This window comes from Molossus molossus, unplaced genomic scaffold (genome assembly GCF_014108415.1).
Source record: "Molossus molossus isolate mMolMol1 unplaced genomic scaffold, mMolMol1.p scaffold_m16_p_9, whole genome shotgun sequence".
NCBI classification, from domain to species: domain Eukaryota; kingdom Metazoa; phylum Chordata; class Mammalia; order Chiroptera; family Molossidae; genus Molossus; species Molossus molossus.
The window spans coordinates 477334-499265 of record NW_023425403.1 but is presented as its reverse complement, the minus strand read 5'-3'; the positions used below and the strand labels follow the sequence as shown (position 1 = coordinate 499265).

The window sequence follows — 21932 nt, the reverse complement described above, 5'->3', positions numbered from 1 at the left end:
TGTGTGTGTGAGCATGTCTGTGTGTGAGCTTGTCTGTGTGAGCATGTCCGCGTGTGAGCATGTCCGCGTGTGAGCATGTGTGTGAGCGTGTGTGTGAGCATGTCCGTGTGAGCATGTGTGTGTGAGCATGTCCATGTGTGAGCATGTCCGCGTGAGCATGTGTGTGTGAGCATTTGTGTGTGAGCGTGTGTGTGAGCATGTCCGTGTGAGCATGTGTGTGTGAGCATGTCCATGTGTGAGCATGTCCGCGTGAGCATGTGTGTGTGAGCATTTGTGTGTGAGCATGTCCGTGTGAGCATGTCTGTGTGAGCATATCTGTGTGAGCATGTCCGTGTGTGAGCATGTCCGCGTGTGAGTGTGTGTGTGAGCATGTGTGCGAGCATGTCTGCGTGTGTGTGTGAGCATGTGTGTGTGAGCATGTCCGTGTGTGAGCATGTGTGTGAGCATGTCTGTGTGAGCATGTGTGTGAGCATGTCCGTGTGAGCATATCTATGTGAGCATATCCACGTGTGAGCACATCTGTGTGAGCATATCTGCATATGAGCATTTCTGTGTGAGCATGTCCATGTGTGAGCATGTCCATGTGTGAGCATGTCCGTGTGTGAGCAGGTCTGCATGTGAGCATATCCGCATGTGTGCATATCTGTGTATGAGAAAGCACACAGCTCCTATGAACACGTTCACAGTCTGTGGCAGCTGTGGCAGCGGCTCACTGTGCCCACTTTGGGTGGACGGTGTTGGGCTGGGTGTAGACACGGGTGGAGCCGGCCCACACGACGTGGTCTCTGGAACGGAAGGAGCCCCGGCTGTGGTCACACGTGTTCAGAAGACGAGTCTCTCATCCCACCTGAGGGCTCTGGTCTGAAGATGTCACCGTCCATTCTGACAAAGGCGAGGTGTTCCTTGGAGCATCATCCCCACGGTGGGGGTGGCTTGGGGCAGCCACGTGGCCAAGGGACACAGGGGGTGGTTCCTTAGGACACAGACTGTGTTCACTGCCAGGGCGTGACTGAGGGTGCCTTGCGTGGCGTGGCCAACACCGAAATCACATGGACGCATTCGCAGATGCTCCAGCAGGCGACAGAAACAACCAAACAGAGCAGAAGGGTTTTCCTTTCTCCTCCAGTCTCCAGCTTCTCCCCTGGGAGCCCACTACTCTCATCGAGACGAGAAATCAGTCATGTTGGAGTCAACTCCACTCTGCAGCTGCTGCCTGTGGGGCTCGGGTAAGTCGTCCGTGTCACCGAGGCCTCTGTCTCCAACCTCAGATGTGAGGGGCACTGAACTCCCCGTCCCAGAGGGTGTTCAGGCCCCTGGAGACCCAGCACCCTCACTTCCCTGCCTGACCACAATGAGACAGTCTGCTGAGCACCTGCCGGTGATGGGGGGAGGGAGAACATTCCTGAACAGGACCTGTTTAAGAAACAGAAGTTGGGTGTGGCTGGTGTGTGCATATGTGCACCTGTGTGTGCTCCTGTGCATGTGTGCTCTTGTGTGTGCTCCTGTGTGTGCACCTGTGTGTGTACTTGTGTGTGTGCACTCGTGTGCTCCTGTGTCCTGTGCATGTGTGCGACTGTTTGTGCACGTGTGTGTCCCTGTGTGTGTGCATCTGTGTGTGCTCCTGTGTGTGCACTTGTGTGTGCACCTGTGTGTGCTCCTGTTTGTGTACACCCATGTGTGTCCCTGTGTGTGTTCCTGTGTGTGCACTTGTGTGTGCTCCTGTGTGTATACACCTGTGTGTGCACCTGTGTGTGCACTTGTGTGGTCCTGTGTCCTGTGCATGTGTGCGACTGTTTGTGCACGTGTGTGTCCCTGTGTGTGTGCATCTGTGTGTGCTCCTGGGTGTGTGCACCTGTGTGTGTGCGTGCTGGGGACAGGACCTGTGTGCTGTGGCTCATCTTGTGTGTGGCCTGGGTCTGCAGGAACTTGGGGCTGACATGCTGCCCCCTGAGCCACAGGTTTCCAAGGGACCCGAAGGATCCTGGTGGGATGGGCACCGGCCAGCCTCACCTAAGCTCCGGCCTCGCCCTGTGCACTCTAAGGCCAGCTTGTTGGCACTCTGCCCTCCCAGGCTTTGCAGAGCAGCAGGCATGGCTGAGACAGCTACTGCGCCCCACGGGGTGTGCTGAGTCTGGAGGCCCTGCACTGGCATGAGCGGGGGGGGACTGACAGGGCCGACTGGGTTCTCGGTGAACCCATGTCCTTTAGGGGGGACGCTGGGCCTTTCCGAGGCTGCCCCCGAGCTCTCACACCTGCGGGTATCAGAGTGTGTCTGCTCCTGTCGCAGAAACGGGACTGAGGCAGGTGGCCTGGCAGGGCCCCGGGATAGTAGCCCTGACGCGGGATCTGGGCACAGCCAGCCCTTTCAGCAGGTGTGCACGTGCACACACGTGCACACATGCGCACACACACGCACACACGTGCACACGCACACACGCATGCATACACACACGAAAGTAAAAGCTCTGCCGTAACAAAGTCACACGTGGAGACACGGACACAGGACAGTTCCTATCAGGTCTGAGGGAGGGGCAGGCGGCAGGGTCGCGGGACAACACCTGGCCCCGCACCTTGGCCCCGGCCTGCAGACCGAAGGGGGCGGGTCCTGGGTGAGCAGGGCACAGGGGTGCGTGCAGGGGGTGGACTGTGCCAGCATGAGGGACACTGACTGTGACAGGAAGATCTCCACTGCGTGTGTGCAGACGCCGCTCCCAGCTCCTGTCCGCCGCGCTTGGGGAGGGAGTCTGTGGTCGGGGGATCACCCACCCGGTGCCATGCTGAATGCCAGCCGTCTTTCCGCTCTGGCTGTGCACAGTGACGCCTGCTCAGAGCCCCAGGGCACAGGGCCAGCGTCACCCCAGTCGCTTCCCTTCCTGGGGAGCAGGGGCCCTGCGGGCTGAGGGAGTCCACCCTCCTGGCTGCAGTCGAGGTTGGACACCTCTGGGTGTGCCCTCAGGCGGGTCCCTTACCCTGAGCCTCAGTTTCCCTGTGATACACCCGGCAGATGGGCTGTGGGGAGGGGAGGGCTCATGGTGGGCCCGGGCTCAGGAACCAGTCATCGCTCTCATGACTCTGACGACCCGGAGGTCCCCGCCGTTCTCCCTGAGCCCAGGGGCAGCCGTGCACCTGCCCGAGCCGCCTGTCACTCTGCTCTGGCGTCTGACCGGCCGCCGACATGCGTCTGGCTCTTCCCTCTCTCCTAACACTCGAGATCCCGGGACGTGTTCTCTCTGGGCTGTTCAACGCACATTGTGCGGCTGTGGCTGCGTCACAAGAGACTGTGCAGCGTTCACTGCGGAGGACAGCTCCTCTCACGTTTGCACTCGTGTTCACACTTATCTCTGACCGCGCCCCACCCACTCACATCCTACACGGACCGGGCACTGGCCATGGGCCGGGCACTGTGCTGGGCACGGGGCTGTCAGGAGGCGGAAGGTGCGGCCATCGGAAGTCTGGGGGCCGGCGTCTGGAAGGGCCTCCGAGGGGGGAGACGTGTGGCCTGCACATTAGCAGGGGGAGCGGGTGGGTGCGTGTGGGCTCCCGGGGACGTGGAGGCAGGGGTGGCTGGTAATCTGATGCCACGGTTCCTGATCAAGTCGGAGTGCCCGTGACGGGAGGCTGACTCCCTGCCCTTCGCGGGCCGTGAGCAGCGAGAAGAATAAGGTTGCAGGTGCGCCGGGGAGCGGCAGCCACCTGGTGGATCTGCGACCGCAGGAGTCCCCCCGCGAGACGTGGTCCGCGCCCCCAGGTGCCCGCAAGCAGGCGGTGGCCCCAGGAAGTGGCTGGATGGTGTGAACCGCGGGCGCCCTCACGGACGGCTGAGCACCCCGGGGCCGGGCCCCGCACAGCGAGCCCCACACAGTGCCTGGCCCGGCGCCAGCAGACAGGCGGCAGGAGCGGTTGTGCGGGGCCCAGAGCAGGGAGGGAGAGAAACGTCATGCGAACTGGGCCGTGAGCGCTTTGTACTTACATCTGACCTTGGGCATGGCTGATGCTCGGGGAAGTCAGAGTCCTAAACAAAACAACGAACCACAGTGTGGGGGCCCGGCGCCGGAGGGGCAGGGGGCTCCCGCCTGCTCCCGCCCCGACACCGGCGCCCCTCGCTCACTGGGGCACATCTGACCCTCCTCCCGGCGGCAGCGAAGCCCCTGGTTTCTAAACCCCTCTGGACACAGGCTGGACAGGGAGTGACCAGCGGTCAGCACAGAGCCCTGTCTGCAGAGGACTCGGTGAGGACGCTGCCTCGTCGTGTCCCGGGCTGTGTGAGGGGACCTCCCCGGACAGGTCGAGGGGAAGTTTCATCGGGAAGGGCTGTGCCCCTGCAGCCCCTGTGTCTGCCCCCACCCACCCCCTACGCGGAGGGACGGACGCCCCAGACAGAGGCAGGAGCAGCTGACAGGTGCGTCCAGGGCGGGCGTGGGGCCTGGTGGTCTGAAACCACGGACGCTCCCTGTGGCCACAGGAAAGCCCCAGGGAGCCCTCCTGTGGGTGACTGTGAGCACAGGCCTGGGTCAGGCCAAAGGCCCCCCCCCTCTCCGCCTGGTGCCCCCAAACCTCCCCCACTCGACTGTTTGGCTGCAAAGCTAAGCAGCTTTGAAAATACAATCTCAACAAAAAAATGTCTTCTTAAGCAACAAAATGACCTAATTCCTGGCTCTCTAAGCAGCCAGTGGCCCCTTGACAATGCCCTGGGAGGGGAGGGGGCGGGGGACCCTTTGGGCGGCAGGGCAGGCACGGGACAGGGACGGAGGCGCCCTCGGGTGGCCGCGCCCACACAGGTGCTGGCTGCCAGCCCTCAGGGGCCACGGCTCCTGTGAACCCGGGCGCTGGCCCGCTGTGTCCGCGTCCACGCGGCCGGCACGCTCGGGGCAGGGACAGGCTACCTGGATCCCGATGGAGGGGCGCCGGCTCCGGAGGAACTCCTCGGCCTTGGACACCAGGATGGCCTGCTCGCTCGTCCGCCCCAAGCCGCTCTGGCCGTCTGAGGCGTGGCGCTGGGCGGCCGCCGTCTCCAGGGCCAGGTTCATGGCCTTGTTGCTGTCCAGACTGTCCGTGGAGTTGTACAGGCCCCGGCCGTCCTGGGGCCACGGGGACATCCTCTGGGCACGGCTGTCCTGGTAGGCGTCCTGCGTGGACTCGGTGCTGCTCTGCGCCGTCACCGAGATCAGAGGCTTGGAGGTGGTCCGCGGGGGCACGGGGGGCGGCGTCTTTTTGTAGTTTGCATACGAAACAGCTGTAAGAAACATAAGCCCCACGTCAGCAAGGGCACGTCACCCCTCCGCCCGCCTGGTGCTCTCGCGACAGGGTCTGTGTTGCTCCCCGTGACCGCGTCCAGCCCGAGGAAAGGACGTCACTGCGGAAATGCTGTGAGCTCGGGACAGTCTACACGGTGCTTCTCAACAGCAGAACGTTATAAACACACCGAGAAACCCAGCGGCGGCCACAGCGCCCGGTGGCCACGGAGGCAGCCACACCTCCGTGTGTCACGGCATCACGGGGAAACACTCACTTCACGACGATGCTAAAAAGCAAGCCGGACCCAGTGACGTCGAGACTAAGACAGGATATATCTGTGAAAAAGATGAGAGGTACCTGATCCCGCCGTCACGGTCTTCATGGGATGATGTGCGTGACTGTGTTTTCAGTTCTCTGTGTCGGCTGAAAATGCTTACGATGAACGGGTGTTTTTATTTTATTTATTTTTATATGTTTTTTCGATTTTACTTAGAGAGAAAAAGGGAGAGAGATAGAAACAACGATGTGAGAGAGAATATGGATCGACCGCCTCCTGCACGCCCCCCACTGGGAATGGAGCCCACAGCCCGGGCACGTGCCGCGACCTGGAGTCAAGCTGGGACCCCTCGGTCCCTGGACGATGCTCCATCGCTGGGCCACACCGGCCGGGCTGAACAGGTGCCTCTGTAATAGGGAGATGACTGTGTCAGGGGCTGTTGCTCCCCTCGCGCACACTCTGGGTCCACGTCGTAGCAGCAGAGAAGGGGCAAGGTCTCCATGGCCGTCCCGCCCAGTGTCCTCACCGTCGGCCTACGGCAGCCGCCCTCCTCCCCACCCCGCCCGGCACACGTGCACACGGCTGTGCGGTGAATCCACCAAGAAGCAGATGCGTTTGGAGCTGCGATCTCACCAGCCGTCTCGCAGGGGCTCCCAGAGTGCACGCGCGTGCTTGGCGGGCTCAGGGTGCTGCTCATCCCTCTGCAGCAAGGGTGCGCGACCCTCTGTTTCGGAACGAACGGGTTTCCCACTACGGTGGGGTGTTGTCTTTTTCCTGAAAGGGACGACCCCCGACAGTGCCTGTGGAAGGGACCCGGGGCCTCGTCACGGCCCAGAGCGGGCGCATCCCCGCGGTGCTGGCCTGCGGTCTGCTTGCTGGCTCCGCGCCCGACAGGGACCGAGGGAGCAGGCCCCCCGCGGACTCCGGGACCTGTGTGAGCCTGGCCCTGCCACCGCCCTCTGCCCGCTGTTCTCGGGGCTGGGCCTGGGCCGTGCCTCCCACCCACCTCTGACCGTGTGAATGGATTTTCCCAATAAAACTCAAAAGCTGACGAACGGGACAAGACGAGTCACGTCACGGTGACCTGAGATGAGGGCATAGAAGCTGCACGTGAAAATCTGCGCAGCGGGCACGTTGGTCTCTGCACCGCAGGCCGACGCGCTGACCGCTGAGCCAAACCGGCCAGGGCAGCGGGCACGTTTGTGGACGGCTGCAGGGCACAGAGGCCCCGAGGGGCAGGAGAAAGTGGGTGAGCGAGAAGCAGGCTCTAACTCTGCACCACAGAAACGGGGAGATGGGCTGGGGCTCAGCTCTGCCCTCGGCAGCCAACAGGCGGACGCGGCGGCACCTGCGGCATCACGCCAGCGACCCGGAGAAGCAGGGCGGTTTTCGTGCGATTTCAGCCACGTAGCGGTGGTGTGTCATCACCGCCCTCCACACGCGACCGGCCGCCTGGACAGAGGGGGCGGCCACGCGGCTGGATGTGGGCCTGGGGCCAGGCCCGGCCGGAGTGGGCCCAGCAAGTCCTCCTGCGCTCGGCTGAACGGGAAACGTGCCCAAATGCTCATGAGAAGTGTTTCCACTGACAGTCTTCCCGGAAACAGCTCTGAGGACCACGCACCGCCCTGTCTGACGCGGACCGCGGCACCTGCCGCCTGTGCCGTGGGGACCGGCGAGGGGCAGGTTTCTCTGGTCCTGAGAAGTGAGTGGCAGCCAGCCGAAGTCCGCATGGCTAGTGTCGTTTCTGCGTGGCGCCGTGGTTCCGTGGCCCGTGGAAGGGATGCCACCGTGGCAGCCTCTCCAAGACATCTGGGCTCTTCACTGAGAGGCCGGAAGGGTTCCCCTCAGGGCCGGTCACCAGCATCGCCACATAGGACACACGCACCCTGGATAAGTCCCTGAGACGTTTGTTGCTTGTGCCTAATGCCCCGTGGGAAAACCAACGCGCAGATTCATGGAAATCAATAACCAATACCTGGTGCTTGAGAGCAGCGCGCGTTACACAAGCTGAGGAAAGAAACCGATTTAGAAACACACGTAACGTCCAGGCCCCAGGGCCCCGACTCACTCTGACGAGAGACACGCGGCCGAGATGGGGTTCGTGTCTGGAGGTGCAAGACGGGCCTCACGCCCTCGGAACCCCCGGCCCCTCAGGTGCCTGTTCACAGCGACAAACACTTCTGCATCCTGGTCAATGGAACACTTCTTACTTTATAATTTAAAAATGAAGTCTCGCCTGGCCGGTGTGGCTCAGTGGACCGAGCATCGTCCCAGGGACTGAGCGGTCCGGGTTCGATTCCCCGTCAGGGCACAGGCCTGGGTTTTGGGCTCCATCCCCAGTGGGGGGAAGGCAGCCGACCAATGTCTCTCTCACATCGACGTTTCTCTCTCTTTAAAAAAATCAATAAAAACATGTTTACAAAATAAATACAAAGGAAGTCTCAGGTGTCCGTCCTGCGTGAAACTGCAGCACAGAATATTTTGGGTAAAGCTACCACGAAACGGCTTTTCCAGACACGGAAGTGCACAGCGTGTTCCCACCTCGCCCTCTGCCGGTCGCCGTGAGGGTCAGACGCTGGGGAATTAAACGTGATCACTGGATTGTGCAAATTTGCTGCCATAGACCAAAATGAACAATTTTGAAAAATCACTTTACACAGTCAAGAAAAACATTCAATTATTCAGTCGAACAGTCGGGAGAGAGCCCTTGTTCACTGTGGTGTGAGCACAGTCAGAACACTCACCCGGCACCCGGCACCCCGCATGGACGCCAGGCGCACCTGAGCGCAGGCGACGCATCTCGACTCAGTTTTCTGCTGAAGTTTGGGCGTCTTCAAAAAGCAGACGAATCATTAGGGAAGGAGATTTCTAAACCTCACATTAGGTTTATTTAACCACGAGTGACCAAACGTGATTTTGAAATTAAAAAGTAAATGATTACTTAACATTTTAAGGTAGCTGAAGACCTGACTACTCTGTTTTTTATTTTCTTTACTGATTTTAGACAGAGGACAGGAGAGGGAGAGGGAGAGAGAGGGGAACATGGATGAGAGAGAACACCGACTGGCCCCTCCTGCACGCCCCCCACTGGGGATCAGGCCCACAACCTGGGCGTGTGCCCCGACCCGGAATCAACCGGCGACCTCTTGGTGCAGGGTCGACGCTCAGCCACGGGGCCGTGGCAGCCTCGTGGTTTTCCGAGTGGCTTCCTACGTGCAGGGAGACTACACAGACCTGTGCTTCCAACCCCGCGGCTGCGTGTGGATTTTGCTCACGTCTCAGAGACCAGGTAAGGGGGTGAGCGTCACCCCAGAAGGGGCGGGGAGGGAGAGAAGCAGCCCATCAGGTGCCTCCTCCTCTGGACAAATCGCCGCCACCGTGAGCCTTCGGGCCGTCAGGGAAGGCTCGCCCCGGCCCTGACAGTGGAGGGGCCGTGTGCAGCTCATCACGTCTCAGGACGGTGGTCAGTCCCTCCGTCAGAGCCAACAGAGGCCTGGGCGCGGCCCAGGTGTATTTGGGGTGGAGCTGGTATCGCTGGACCCTCTGAGGACACTGCTCAGAGCCCTGAGTCCAAAGCACGGTCAGGCGGGGAGGCGGGAAGAGCTGGAAGACTGTGGGGGACGCTGCGCCCCAACTCGTGGTGTTATCTCCATCTGGGCTGAATTCCACACCACACGCCCAACAGCGCAGCCACAGCCTGATGTCAGTGACCCGGCTGCTCAATCGGCCGACACCTGAACTACAAGGAGAAACGCAGCTCAGGTGACCTCAGGGTCACCCACGTGCCGCACGTTCTGGGGCGACTGGAGGTGCCGAGCCCGCAGCGGCCGCGTCCCCGTCCGCTCGCTGGCTCACGAAGGCTTCGCTCCCGGCCCTCAGCGGGCGGCCGCCAGTGCTGGAGGAGAAGTTGCAGAGACACGTTTTACTTGACTGAGAGGAAACGAACATCTGCCGACCACCCACGCGCCCACGTGACCGGCTCGTCTCCATGAAACCTCGTTACTCTAAATACGCGCCTGATTACCCCTACACCTGGGGTGCCGGCGGCGTCTCTGGATTCAGTCCTTGGAAGTCATTTGCAATTAGCCTTCTGCCGTTTGGAGCACAAATATGTAATCAAGACGAAGATTTCTGGGCGGCGAGCACCCCCACCTGAGCGCAGCAGGTGCTCCTCCCTCCCTGGAACCGCAAACATGACCGTCCCCTCATCAAGCCCCCGGACGTCTGAATGGGAGTCTGAGCCGCGAGAAACCCAACTCCGAGGGCAGCAGACTCAGCACGAAAGGTGGCAGCTGTGTCGACGCTTTAATGAATGTTCCTCTCAAAACGTACGTGTAAACGAGACAGGACCCGGAAATCCTCCCACAGGCGCACAGCGATTTCCCCGAAGGTGCGGGAAACGGCCCGCCCGGCGGCGCGGCGGGCTCGCAGCAGACGCGCCTGCCAACGTGGTCATTGGCGAGCAGGAGCCGCTCACCGCACGCAGCCTCCTGCAGGCAGAGCCCAGCGACGACAGGTGTTTCCCTGCAGGAGCTGCTTCCTCTTCACTTTAAACATTAAGAAGCTCACACGACTCGGTAAGAACTTGGGTTTTCTGAGGAAACCTGAGAAGGAACCAACTTTTAATGACGTGATGAGCCGTGAAGTGTCTGAGGGCGCCGTGTCCCCCGGGCCTGGCGGTGAATGACGCAGTGACCGGCAGAGGGCTCCGGCGGGACCCACCCTGCAGGTTATGAGGACGAAGGACGGACGGACGGACGGCAAGGTGAACCGAGGACGCCTGGTGTGGCTCCTCGAGAGGAGCGGCTCAGTAGGACGCAGGATGTGCCCGGTGTCCGAGAATGGGAAGCTTTAACCTTCCATGAAAAACATTTTGAGCCCAGGTGGTGTGGCTCCGTGGTTCAGCGTGGACCCTGCACCAGGAGGTCGCTGGTTCGATTCCCGGTCGGGGCTCATGCCCACGTTGTGGGCCTGGTCCCCAGTGGGGGGCGTGCAGGAGGTGGTCAATTGAAGTTCTCGCTCATCGATGTTTCTGTCTCTCTCTCCCTCTCCCTTCCTCTCTCTCTAAAATCAATAAAGAAAAAAAAACAGTTTTGAAAAGAATAATTTTTTTCGGTGGAAACGCTGGCCGACCACACCAGTGACACAGTGGGGGCCTCTGGGTGACTCGGGTCAGCCTGTTGGCGAAGCCGCCGCCTGTCCCGCAGAAGCACTGGTCATCCGTCGTCACCGCCGCGTGTGTGGTTTCACCAGGACACTTGGTGGTGCGGGACGTCTGTATGGGAGCCGGGTCAGAACCACACCTTCACCATCGGAGTCGGGGGGGGGGGAGCTGCTGGGCAGTGTTGCTTTGGGGATGAAATCACTCACCTTCACACCTGCACACAGACCGCGAGTGTGTGGCCAATACACGCAGTTACGACTGTCTCTTCGCTCAAGGAAAACGATCTTCCGTGACAACCGTGAGTAAAATAACACAGCCAGGGCTACTGCAGGCGTGGGAACAGTGCCCGGCGTCTGCCGTGCCCGCTCACGGAGCGCGCGGCCACAGCCTACTCCTGTCTTCTCCTCCCATGAAGCCCGAACCTAGAACATGGGCCACTGGGCGACGTAGTCAGTCTCAGGCGACAGGGACAGGAAGGAGGACACCGCCCTGCACCCCCGCACGAGGACCCGGCTCCCGAGCGCCGTCTGAGTGGTGTCCTTGGAGGAGCGTCCCTGCCGACACATCTGAGCTCCGGCCAGAGGCGCTCGGCTGGCTCAGGGCCTCCTGGGGTCCGCAAGCTCCAGGGGTGAGCTCGCCAAGGAGACGGTCCCTGTGCGGCCAGGAAGCCGGCGGCCACCAGCAGGAGAGGCCGTGGGTTCTGCCTGGACGCCCGAGGCTGTTCTGACCCCACCAGCAGGAGCCCTGGGGCATCAGGTACCCCTCAACCTTCCGCAAACGGGGTCGGATCACTGCCTCCCGACAAAACCCAGACCCAGCACAAGAAACACACATTACGCAGACGCGAAGTCACTGGGCCCCTGCTCTGCTCTGCTCTGGTCACTGAGCTGCTCCCCACCCCCACCACGGTGCCTCCGGGAGCCTCGGCCCCAGGCCACGGGCTGGTCCCAGGAAGGCGGCCGACCAGCGACACGTCTCACAGCACGGCCTCGAGGTGGACGCCAAACAAAGTGGCCACCCCTGTCCCCCAGGGCCACGCCCTGAGGCCACCACCACAGCAGCCCTTCCTGGGGGCGGAATAGGTTCCGATTGCACGAGTTTGAACACTTTGCTCTGCTTCATGCTTTCTAAACTCCAGCGTTGAAAGGGGTACAGGCCCCCGAGTCCAGGCTTTACGTGTATCTAGGAGACCGTGTGAGGACATCAGACAGGAAGCTTAATTCTGTACCTTGGCCCAAAGTTATCAGCATCTCTTATCCTTATGTCTTTAAAATAAATGAAAATTAATTTTTTTTAGTAACTTGCTCTTTGGTTGGAAGCCATCGGCTCAGGGAGTGACCGGGAGGAACTCATATTGGACCAGACTGTGTAGAGGAGGAGGAACCACTGAGGGCTTCTTGGAGGAAGTGACTGCTGAGTTGAGCGTAAGCTACGGACGAGGCAAAACACCCGGGGAAGCGAATTCTGGGCGGACCGTGGGGCGCGTGCGAAGGCCGTCCCCACACTGCCCCCGTCAGCTCCGCTCGGGGTCCCCACCTCAGCCGGCGGTCTAGGTGCCCTGCCTCTGGCTCAGGGGACGTTCCTCTCCGGGTCCCGATGGCCGAGACCAGACCGTCTTGCACCCCCTCAGCCTCCAGGTCTCGCTGGACCACACCCCACAGCGCGAGCCGGCCCTTCGATTCTGGCTCAAAGCAACAGCAGGCAGCTAAAATCACACAGACTATTTTTTCTTTAATCCTCACCCGAGGATACTTTTTCCCATTTATCTTCAGAGAGAGCGGGAGGGAGGGGAAAGGAGGAGGGAGACTGTGACATGAGAGACACATCGACTGGCTGCCTCCCGCACGAGCAACCAGGGCCGGGGACAAGCTGCCACCGAGGTACGCGCCCTTAGCGGGAACCGAACCCGGGTCTCTCTGGACCGCAGGCCGACGCTCTAACCGCTGAGCCAAACCGGCCAGGGCCACGGGGATGTCTTGACCTGCGGGGACATTCTCTAGACGTTTGCACGGACGGATCCGTGATGTCACCGTGCTCGGTCTGTGGATCCCAGCACAGACGTGTGCAGCCACGCAGACCGAGACGCGAGGAAGTCAGCCCGAGGAGCCGGGAGGAAGACACCACCACCTTGTCCGGGCTCCGACCTGGCAGGGAGGGCTCCTCAGGACAGCCCACCTGGCCGCCACGCCTGAACCTGGCTTCATGTCATTGGCATGACCTGGAATGTGAGCCAGGGCTCAGCTCAGCCGTCCTGGAAGACCGACGGCCCGGCCTCTGAGCGCTACACCCGGGGGGCTCCACACGGGACCCACCCCCTCGCTCGTGCCTCAGACGGTGTCGACTAAAATCCTACTCGGGCAATAATGCTCCCTGGCCAAGGTCGCCGGGACCACCGCACCTTCCAGGTCTAGGATCAGGCCTGGAGGACCGAATGCGGTGAGTGGGCCCCACGGGGTCAGCGGGGGTCGGGGTCCAAGGACAGGTGACGGGGGGTCCAGGTCAGAGTGCTGCACCTGGGGCCGAGGAGGGCGAACTCCCTCATCTTGAAAGTGGAAAGTCGAGACAAACGGCTCCTGGCCTGGCAATGAGTCAGCTGGCGGCTGGCGGCCGGCGGCCTCCTCGGGGCTCCCCCGTCTCAACGACTTCGCGAATTAGCCGTGACACATGCTGAGGAAACTTCTGACCCAGAGCGAAATCATCGCCATCTAACTTTCCAGCCGGTTCCTCCGTGACATCAGTGACGTCCCTCCCTTGAGGAATCGGGCGAGATGCGCGTCCAGACAAGTGAACCCACCGGATACATCACTTCCCGGACGGGAAGGGACCGTGTGGGAAATGGACGTGAGGTGTTTTCAAACCACTTCGTTTAAAGGGAGGACACGCATCAGTGTGCCGTCGTTCTCATGACGAGAGGAACAGGGGCCGCGAGGCTGAGCGGGGGATTCGCCCCGGCCGAGTTCCCGCAGATGGGACCAAAGGGATGTTTCAGCCGAGTCACCCCATCCCCCAAGGGCTGACTGGAAAAGGGGGGCTAGGACCCCAAAGGCAGCATCAGCCATGGGGGTTGAAACAGATGCTCAGCACATATTCCTGAATTCTTCACGGACCTCCACACACGTTAATATCTCACTGTCGCTGGACGAATTCTCACGTCACATATTTGCACTTTGTACAAGGTGAGGCGACCCTGTACCACCACCGGGCACGCAAAAGGGAAGACTTAGACGCATCCCACTTTTCAATTAACTGCCCTGGCTGTTTCTGAGAACAACTTTTGGGGAATTATTTTCAAGAGGTGGTTTTAGAACCACGAAGGAAATGAATTTGTCAAAATAATCTTCCCCTGTCCACACACACATGGACAGAGCAAGGCCACAAATGTCAGCGACTGTGTCCCAGGTATTTTGAGACAGTGACTGGGCCCCGCCTGGTCTCCGTGGCAGGAAGTTCTGAATCAAACCGGACATCAGCTCTGACGCCCCCTGAGTTAGACGATCTTCTCCATACTCCGCCGTTCTGCTCCTCAGAGAGGGACTTGCCATTTCTTCGGTATTTTTCACTCTTACTGAACAGAGTGTGGTTGCATGCCCTCTCGGTTCTCTTCAGAAAGAAGTATTGTGACTATGTCACAGCCGGCGTTCCGAGTAAAACAGGGACAGAGCGGCCGCGATTCACCTGCTCTGACCCCCACCGAGTGCCCAGGTCCCACGTCTTCTCCTGCCTGACCCTCAGGCCGTCCCCACCTCCGGCAGCACCGTGACTCAGTGACGAGCCCAAGAGCCAGGAGCAACTTTGAAGAGAAGCATCTTCCGTCATTCGTGTGGTGCGCACTCTGGGAATAAGAGACGCACGAGGTAACGGTGTGCACACTAACAGAACGGGGTCTCAGTTCTGCGCGGGGTCTCGTGTCACCGCTACGGGATCTGTCTTGTTTCCATTGTCCCTAGAATGACGGCTCAGACACGACAGGTCACGTCCCCCCAGCTGATGACTGCTGCGAGCATTTCTGGAGACCGTGTCAGGGCCTCGCTGGCCCGGGCTCGTACGGGACCTCGATGGACACTGTGAACCATCAGCCGTGGTCTCAGAGTGCTGTTCCAACCCCGTGACTGCAGAGCTCACCCCTTCCCTACGTGTCCAGTCTGCGCGTTTCCACGGAGAGCAGGTCCCTGCCCGCGCCGAGGGGGAGGAGAGAGGGGACACCGAGGCCCCGCCACCCACAGCCCGTGGTCTCCCCACGAGACTCTGTGCAGCCCTGCAGGTGTCACGAGGGACAGGTCCGGGCACTGGCCTCTGCACCCCCACCAAGCGGGGCTCAGAGAGGAGCACCCCTCGATCATGGCCCCACGGCTGGGCCGCCAGCCTCACAAACCCCTCGATGGCGCCGGGGAAAGACCACCGAGGCCCCACCGCCTCCTTCAGAACAGCTGCCGGCCCCAGCGGCTCCCTGTTTGGGACGCCCCGGAAAAGCGGACTCGCCAAGACCTTGGAGGGATGAAGTGCCGGACACAGCGTGGGTCCCGGCTACGCCACCGTCTACGGGTTACCCCTCCGCCTGCTTCCTCTCCAAGGGCCGGCGAGTGAGCTCTGGGTGTCGAGTCCCCGTCACCTCCCCCCATTCTTGCAAACGCCTTTTGAGCAGCAAAGGGAAAACTCCATTTCCAGTCCCCCCGTGGTCCCTGCCCTGCCCGGGGTTCCCAGTGCTAGAAACCACAGGCACCGCTGTTCCTGGTTCTTCTGAGAACAGCTGGTGGTTCCTCCGACACGTCGCCGCGTCCCAGTCCCAGATCTCACGACCTTCGGGTCCCCGCGCTCCTCTGCGCGGCTGGCTTCTGTCGCCGGCGAGCACTCGGGGAATTTATCACCTGCTCTGCTTTATGGGTTCCTCAAGGTCACGCGTATTCATCGTTTTACAGAAACAGGGCCGTGCAGAGAAACCCTGGCGGTGCTGTTTACCTCGGGCGGTAAATTTTCAGGGGGCGGGTGTGGTTTCCGCAAGGATGGGAGGAAACCGCGACGTTGAGCCCGCAGAGCCCAGAGACGACGGGAGGATTCACATCAACGATCGATTTGCGCGCGGCCACGAGTCAGGGCTGTGGGTTTCTCACACGGACGCGACCGGCTGTCACGGAGGAGCCCGGGTGTCGCTGCCATCGATCAGACTTCGACATTTGAAAGGTGATCACCTTCTAATATCAGCGCTCACCTATTTTTCCCACACACAACTTTACCAAAGTTACACAGTGGAGCCTCGTTTCTCGAACTTAATTCCTCCTGGAGGCTGTTAGAAAACCGGAGCACGTTTTCCCGTTAGGAATGATGTGAACTGAATGAACCCATTCCGAACCCCCGAGTGGTTCCCGGTGTTAACCTTTGTGATGTACAGTACACGTCTAACGCACCCTCTAATCTATAGAGAAACTTTACAACGAAAAGGACACAAAATGCAAATGAAAATGTAACAAAAAGAAAATAAAATTACAGTAAAAACCAAAAATGTATAATAAGGATAAACAGCAACTATGAAAATAGTCCCAGCACCGTTTCCCGCGCTGGTCACAGCCGCACACGGGCCCGTCTCTCCTGTCGCCTGGGAGACGCTGGCTCCACACGCAGGCGGCTGCAGGCGAGGGCTGTCGGCGCGGACCGCAGTGCTCGGGCGGAGACCTCCGGGAACCGAGGTTTGACCGTACTCTATCTTTTAAAACATTGATAACCATGGGTTTCATTTTTTTTAAAATGAGAGGTTACCTAGGAAAGAAATGTTCCACAACACCGGTGCAAGTGCAACAATGTTACAGCTGCGACTCGCAACAGTTACCAGAGGCTGGGAGAGCCCGGCCGTCGGAAGGCTGGAGAGGCCCTTACCTGCTGTGGATCTGATGGTCGAGGCGGCGTTGGAGGGGGTGAGCGCGGGAACACATTCGTCGTCCTGGGAGTAGCCAGCCTGGATGGCACGCAGGTAGCTGTGACTCCGCGTCCGGAAGCACCCGGGGAGGTCCAGGGCCTCCATGGCCTGAGATTCGACTTCGCTGAAGACGGACTCGCACACCGACTCGAACTGCCCGTTGAGCTCCGCTTCGCTCATCTGGAACAGACACCGCAGGGTCGGCGGCGAGACCCACGGAGACTCCGCCACGACCCAGCAGGCGCAACCCGCCCACAGCAACCGCACCGCAGGTGGCGCCCCCTCTGGAGAGGAGGGACAGGCCACGAGGTCAGGAACGGACCGGCTGACGGGCGAGGGGCCTGTTGGCCGGTCTCTGACCGGAGCGCACTCAGTGGCCACCCCACAGCAAGCAGAGAAAGCGGACGCCTAGACACGCCGGTGAACTCCGGCCCCACGTCTACAGGCGAGCAAAATGGGCAGCAATGTGTTTAACTGCAAGTGTGGGAATTCAGCTGTATTTGTCCTGTAGCATGTGGCCGTCAGACTGCCCAGCCCCTGCTCATTTCGCTAGATCCCTCCATGCCTGGCTCCTGCCCGTCAGCCACCCCAAGGGGCAGCTTGAAACACTGTCATTCTGTGGGGGCCGTGACCCGGCCGGGGGCCTTAGTGCTTTGCGAGCCAGACAAACTCAGTTCTCGGCAGAACACCAAGCACCCTGCGTATTTTCGACGCCTCACTGGACCTTCAGGGGTTGTTTGCGGACACGACACAAAGTCGCTGCGGCCAGAGCCTGGTCCCATAACGCTGTCCCCTGACCCGATATGCTGGGGAGACCTCCTGGGAACAGGACAGTCTGAGCCCAAACAGCAAGGGGGCCGAGATGGTCAGCTGATCGGTCACCCCTCACCACAAGCAAGCAACGTAAACATCACTATCGCAAACGTCGGAACAACGACATCTCATGATGTCCCCAGACGGGAAATCAGTGGAGGCGACTGCATGTCTGCTCCTGGCCTCCTAGACCGGGGGCCGCCTCCCGGCAGGACAGCGCCGGGCAACGCGGCGGGGGAGGTTGGACCGGGACACGGGGGCCCACCTGGCTCACACAGCTGGCCTGGCTCAGCATGCTGACGGCTCTCATGTAGCTCTGGTTCCGGGAGCGGAACTTCGGGGAGCCGTAGTTGGCGGAGGGGTCCAGGCTGTGGCCGGCAGGCCCGTCGCTGGCCGCCTGCAGGTAGCTCTGGCTACAGGGAAAGAGACAGAGAAACAGTGACTGTCACCAGAGGGGCAGAGGCACGACGGTCATTTGAGCCCACAGGAGAAGCTGCTATAAAAGTTCCAGCCCGCAGTTGCTGATGAGACCTCTGCCCCGTAAACAGGCCCCAGGCCCCTGTACAAATGCACATCTCGCCCTAGGTCACAGGGAGGCTGTTTACAAAACTGCTCTGAGTCCTGACACTTCATGGCCAGGCAGGAAATCAGGATCATCCTACACTTTTAAGGACGGACGAGAGTGAACTGGGCGCCTGAGCTGATTTCGTGAAAATCTCGTGAAGACCGTGCTAGCTTCAGGCGACGTCACCTGCTCCGAGAAACAACAGAACAGACGACAGGTGTGTGTTCCGTCTTCACACCTGCACGTGGTCCAGTGAGCACAGCCGACAGAAGGGCGGACAGAAAGCGAACCCCCGGACACCGATCGGCGGCTCCCCAGATGCCCCTCGAAACCGGCGGCCTCTGGTGCTCTTCCTGCTCTTCGGTAGAAGGTTAAGTGTTTGGTGGCTGCAGTGTCAGCTTAGCTTGAATTTCTGGCATGTTTAACTCTTTTCAAGTTTTTTAAAAAATATTTTCTTTTTAAAAAACTATTTTTTCTTTATTGATTTCAGAGAGAGAGAGGAAGGGAGAGATGGAAACAGCGATGAGAGAGAACATCGACTGGCCGCCTCCTGCATGCCCCCCACTGGGGATCAGGCCCACAACCTGGGCATGTGCCCTGACCGGGAATCGAACCGGCAACCTCTTGGTGCAGGGTCGACGCTCAGCCACGGAGCCACACCGGCGGCTGCTCCTTTCAAGGTTTGCTGACAACTTTCCCACAACAAGCACCTCACAGGCCCGCAGGCAAAGACGCGTATAAACACCAGGCTGAGTCTGACCCCGCGTCAGGCAGCTCACGTCCGCCCCCTGCTGTTCAGAGTGAACTGTTGTCGTTTGTTTTCTCCGTGACTTACGGTTTTCTTTAGAAATGGGACCGCAGGGGGGAGACTGGGCTTGGTTTTTTTTTTTTTATCCTCACCCAAGGACATTTTTCCATTTTTTGTTCAGGTAGAGTGGGAGGGGGAGAGAGAGAGAGAGAAACATCGACATGAAGGGACACATCGAGTGGCTGCCACCCACACGACCCATCCAGGGCCGGGGACAAACTGCAACCGAGGTACGTGCCCTTAGCGGGAACCAAACCCGGGTCTCTCTGGACCGCAGGCCGACGCTCTAACCGCTGAGCCAAACCGGCCAGGGCTGGGCTTGGTTTTAAGTTCGATTACGCAAAGCCCACTTATTGTAGATTCAAAGTCACTTACTCTGGGGGAGAAAGCATGACTCGATATGCTGTACATGTTGACAGAATGTAATTTATCTCATAACAATAGCTTTTGTTTTAAAACCAGGTGCATCGCCCAGTCCAGGCGCCACCTACTTCCTTCCACTCGAAACAGACACGGGAAAGGGGGGGAGAAGCAGGTCTGAGCCCTAATTTGGCGGGTGGGGAAGTGCGACGACCCTTCGTCCAGTCCTCCAGTGTCAGGTGGGCCAGAGGCAGGACCACAGGGGAGCACACACCCACACGCGGCCACCTGGTGTCCCCCAAGGACCGGGCCAGTCCGTGGAGGCCACGTAATGCCAGCAGCACCCCAGGACTCTGCCCTGGGCCCTGGTGGCCACAGCCGGCTTCATCTGTGCGTGTTCAGGGCACGTTTCACACGGGCCCGGTGGTGGCCCTGACCCTCGGCTCTCGGCTGACCTTGGTCTTCGAAAAGGTGTCTGCACCTCTCGCTCCCATGCGCCCGAGGAGCCGCGGGCCCCACCCCTGCATCTCTGCAAGTCGGCGGGACACCCCTTCCCCCACCATCGCCTTCGTTCTGGCTGATCTGCCCCACCCTCAGCTGTCTTGGGGGCAGGGGCAGGTGTTCCCTGGCCCCGGGGCCCTGGGTGCGTCTCCTCTGTCGGGCCCGCCGTGTGCAGCCCAGCGTGGGCGTCACGACGGGGCAGTGGGTCCAGGTGGCTGCTGGTGGCATTTGCATGGAGTCCGTAGGTTTTGAGACCTTGTGTTTAGATCTGCTCGGACTCCCAGTGAGTCTCTCTTTCCGGGTGGGGGTGCCGTGTACAGGGGCCGCGGCAGAAAGCCAGCAGAAGTTTCCTTTTAAACACAGACGGCAGCTGATACTTGATACCGACCGTGTCCTGGATGCCCTGCGGGAATTTCGCCCCGTGCTGACCGCCTGTGTTCACGGGAACCCAGAAGGGGGGCCGTTCATTCCCGCCCGGTGCCCACGGCTGCAGAGCACAGCAGGCCCCCGCCCGGCTCGCAGGACGGCAGAGCTGGGGGTGGGCAGGGGTCTGCTCTGAACTCACGCCTGGGCCCGAGGTCTCAGCTGCTCAGTCGAGAAGCAGGGAGCCCAAGAGGTCTGGTCCTGCAACGTCGGGCTTATTGCATTTAATAGAATTACTTTTAGTACAGCAGCTCAGGGTTTTAAAATGCAGCACCCAGGAGGCCAGAGTCTCTGAAAAGGGCTGGTCAGGGCTGCCCTCCCCCACGTGCGGCACACGCGGTGCCCAGGCCGCCCTCCGGGACCTTCCCCTGACGTCCCTACAGCCCCGCCCACAGGAATCCCACGTCATTTCCAAATTCCGAATGGATAGCTCCTCCTTGCGCATCCTAGCTGTCAGGGATGGACATGTATTTTCATCGACAGACTTGGTGGGCACTCAGAAAATTTAAAAGGAAAACTATGTAAAGACGCCGAGAAACACAGATGTGTGTTGCCCTCCAGAGGGGCCCGTCTCGGGGCTCACATGAGTCAGGGGCCTGGACCCTGCTCTGGAAGGGACGGGAGGAGCACGGGGCAGACCAGAGGAGGGTGCTCCCGGAGCCCGTCCCCTTCCTCCCCGCACACTCCGGACCCGCTGCTGACGGGCGGTCACAGACCTGTCCTGTCCGCAGCCTCTGCTCACATCCGAGCCCACAACACGAGAGTCTGGACGAAGCCAAGGCTCCCTGTTGCCCTGCGGCCGTAGAAAGGGGGTGCGGACGTATGTGGGTCAGATGCAGGAGAAACAGGACGGTTTACACTGCGTGTGTGACGCCCAACACAGGGGCATCTCTCCATTTCACAGCGAGACCCACCATGACGGCAGGCGCGTGTCCCTTCCTGTGTCACGTGGGCGACGGGACGTTCTGAACGGCACTGGGGTGCATGTGTGTGTGCACATGTGTGCACGCGTGTGCCGGATCCCTCCGACCGCATGGGCATCACACTCCTGTCCCTCGTCACCAACGACCTGGGCTCAGAAATGTGTGAGACCGAACGTGTCCTCTCGGCTGCTGGCTCAGGAGAAAGCAAGGTGCCCCCGTTATGTGCTTCGGTGGAGACCCTATCACCGCGTGCCTGCAGGTGGGGGCGTCGTGGGTGCCTGCGTCCCTTCTCAATCCACCTCTGGGGCTCAACAGAGGCTTGACAGAGCCACCCCCTCACTCTGCCAACCGCCCAATGCCCAAGGTGCCGCCGTGACCCCTGCAGCCCAGCCCGCGGGGGACCTGCTCATGGTGACGATGCTTCCTGAGGACGTGTGGGCAGCCGCGGCGGGACACACCGTGGCCGGGGACCAGGGCGCCGCCCCACAGGGGCCCGTGGCTGAGCTCTGGCCCAGCGGGACTGCCCCGGGCTCTGCTTGTCGGGCTCTGCTCGTCGGGCTCCGCGTGCCCTCTGGGTGGAGCCAGCGCCAGGCAGGGCGGTGCCGGCACCAAAGCCTCCTGAATGCGGCTCCACGGGAGGCTCAGTGAGCTGGGCTGCCCTCCTCAAGGACAGTCGCAGGTGCTCCGTCACGTAGCTCCCCGAGGTGCCGCCGTGCAGTCCTGCAGCCGGTCCGAGTCCAGGCTCCGAGCCGGCCCCCCTCAGCCCCCCTCGTGCAGGGTGCTGCCTGGAGCCCCCGGCGTGACCGCGAGGCCTCGGGTATTCTGGGACTTCTGCATGGAACCACCCTTACTGGGTGTCTGCTGGCCGTAATATAAGCTCGCGGACCCTGAAGCCCCGTGGAGGACCGGGACCGGTGACGAAGGGCAGACCTCTCCGGGGCCAGCTCGGACCTTC

The 21932-nt window shown here is 60.7% G+C and overlaps 1 protein-coding gene across 1 annotated transcript in view; it reads right to left on the bottom strand.

Moving 5' to 3' along the window:
* DLGAP2 (DLG associated protein 2) overlaps positions 1–21932 on the bottom strand; it is a 65009-nt gene that overhangs the window by 16359 nt on the left and 26718 nt on the right. The window contains exons 4-7 of the mRNA XM_036250106.1: positions 17663–17810; positions 16545–16764; positions 4884–5233; positions 3971–4012 (exon numbers count right to left, since the gene is read on the bottom strand). Coding sequence (XP_036105999.1) covers positions 3971–4012; positions 4884–5233; positions 16545–16764; positions 17663–17810 — 760 coding nt within the window. The remainder of the gene's footprint in view (positions 1–3970; positions 4013–4883; positions 5234–16544; positions 16765–17662; positions 17811–21932) is intronic.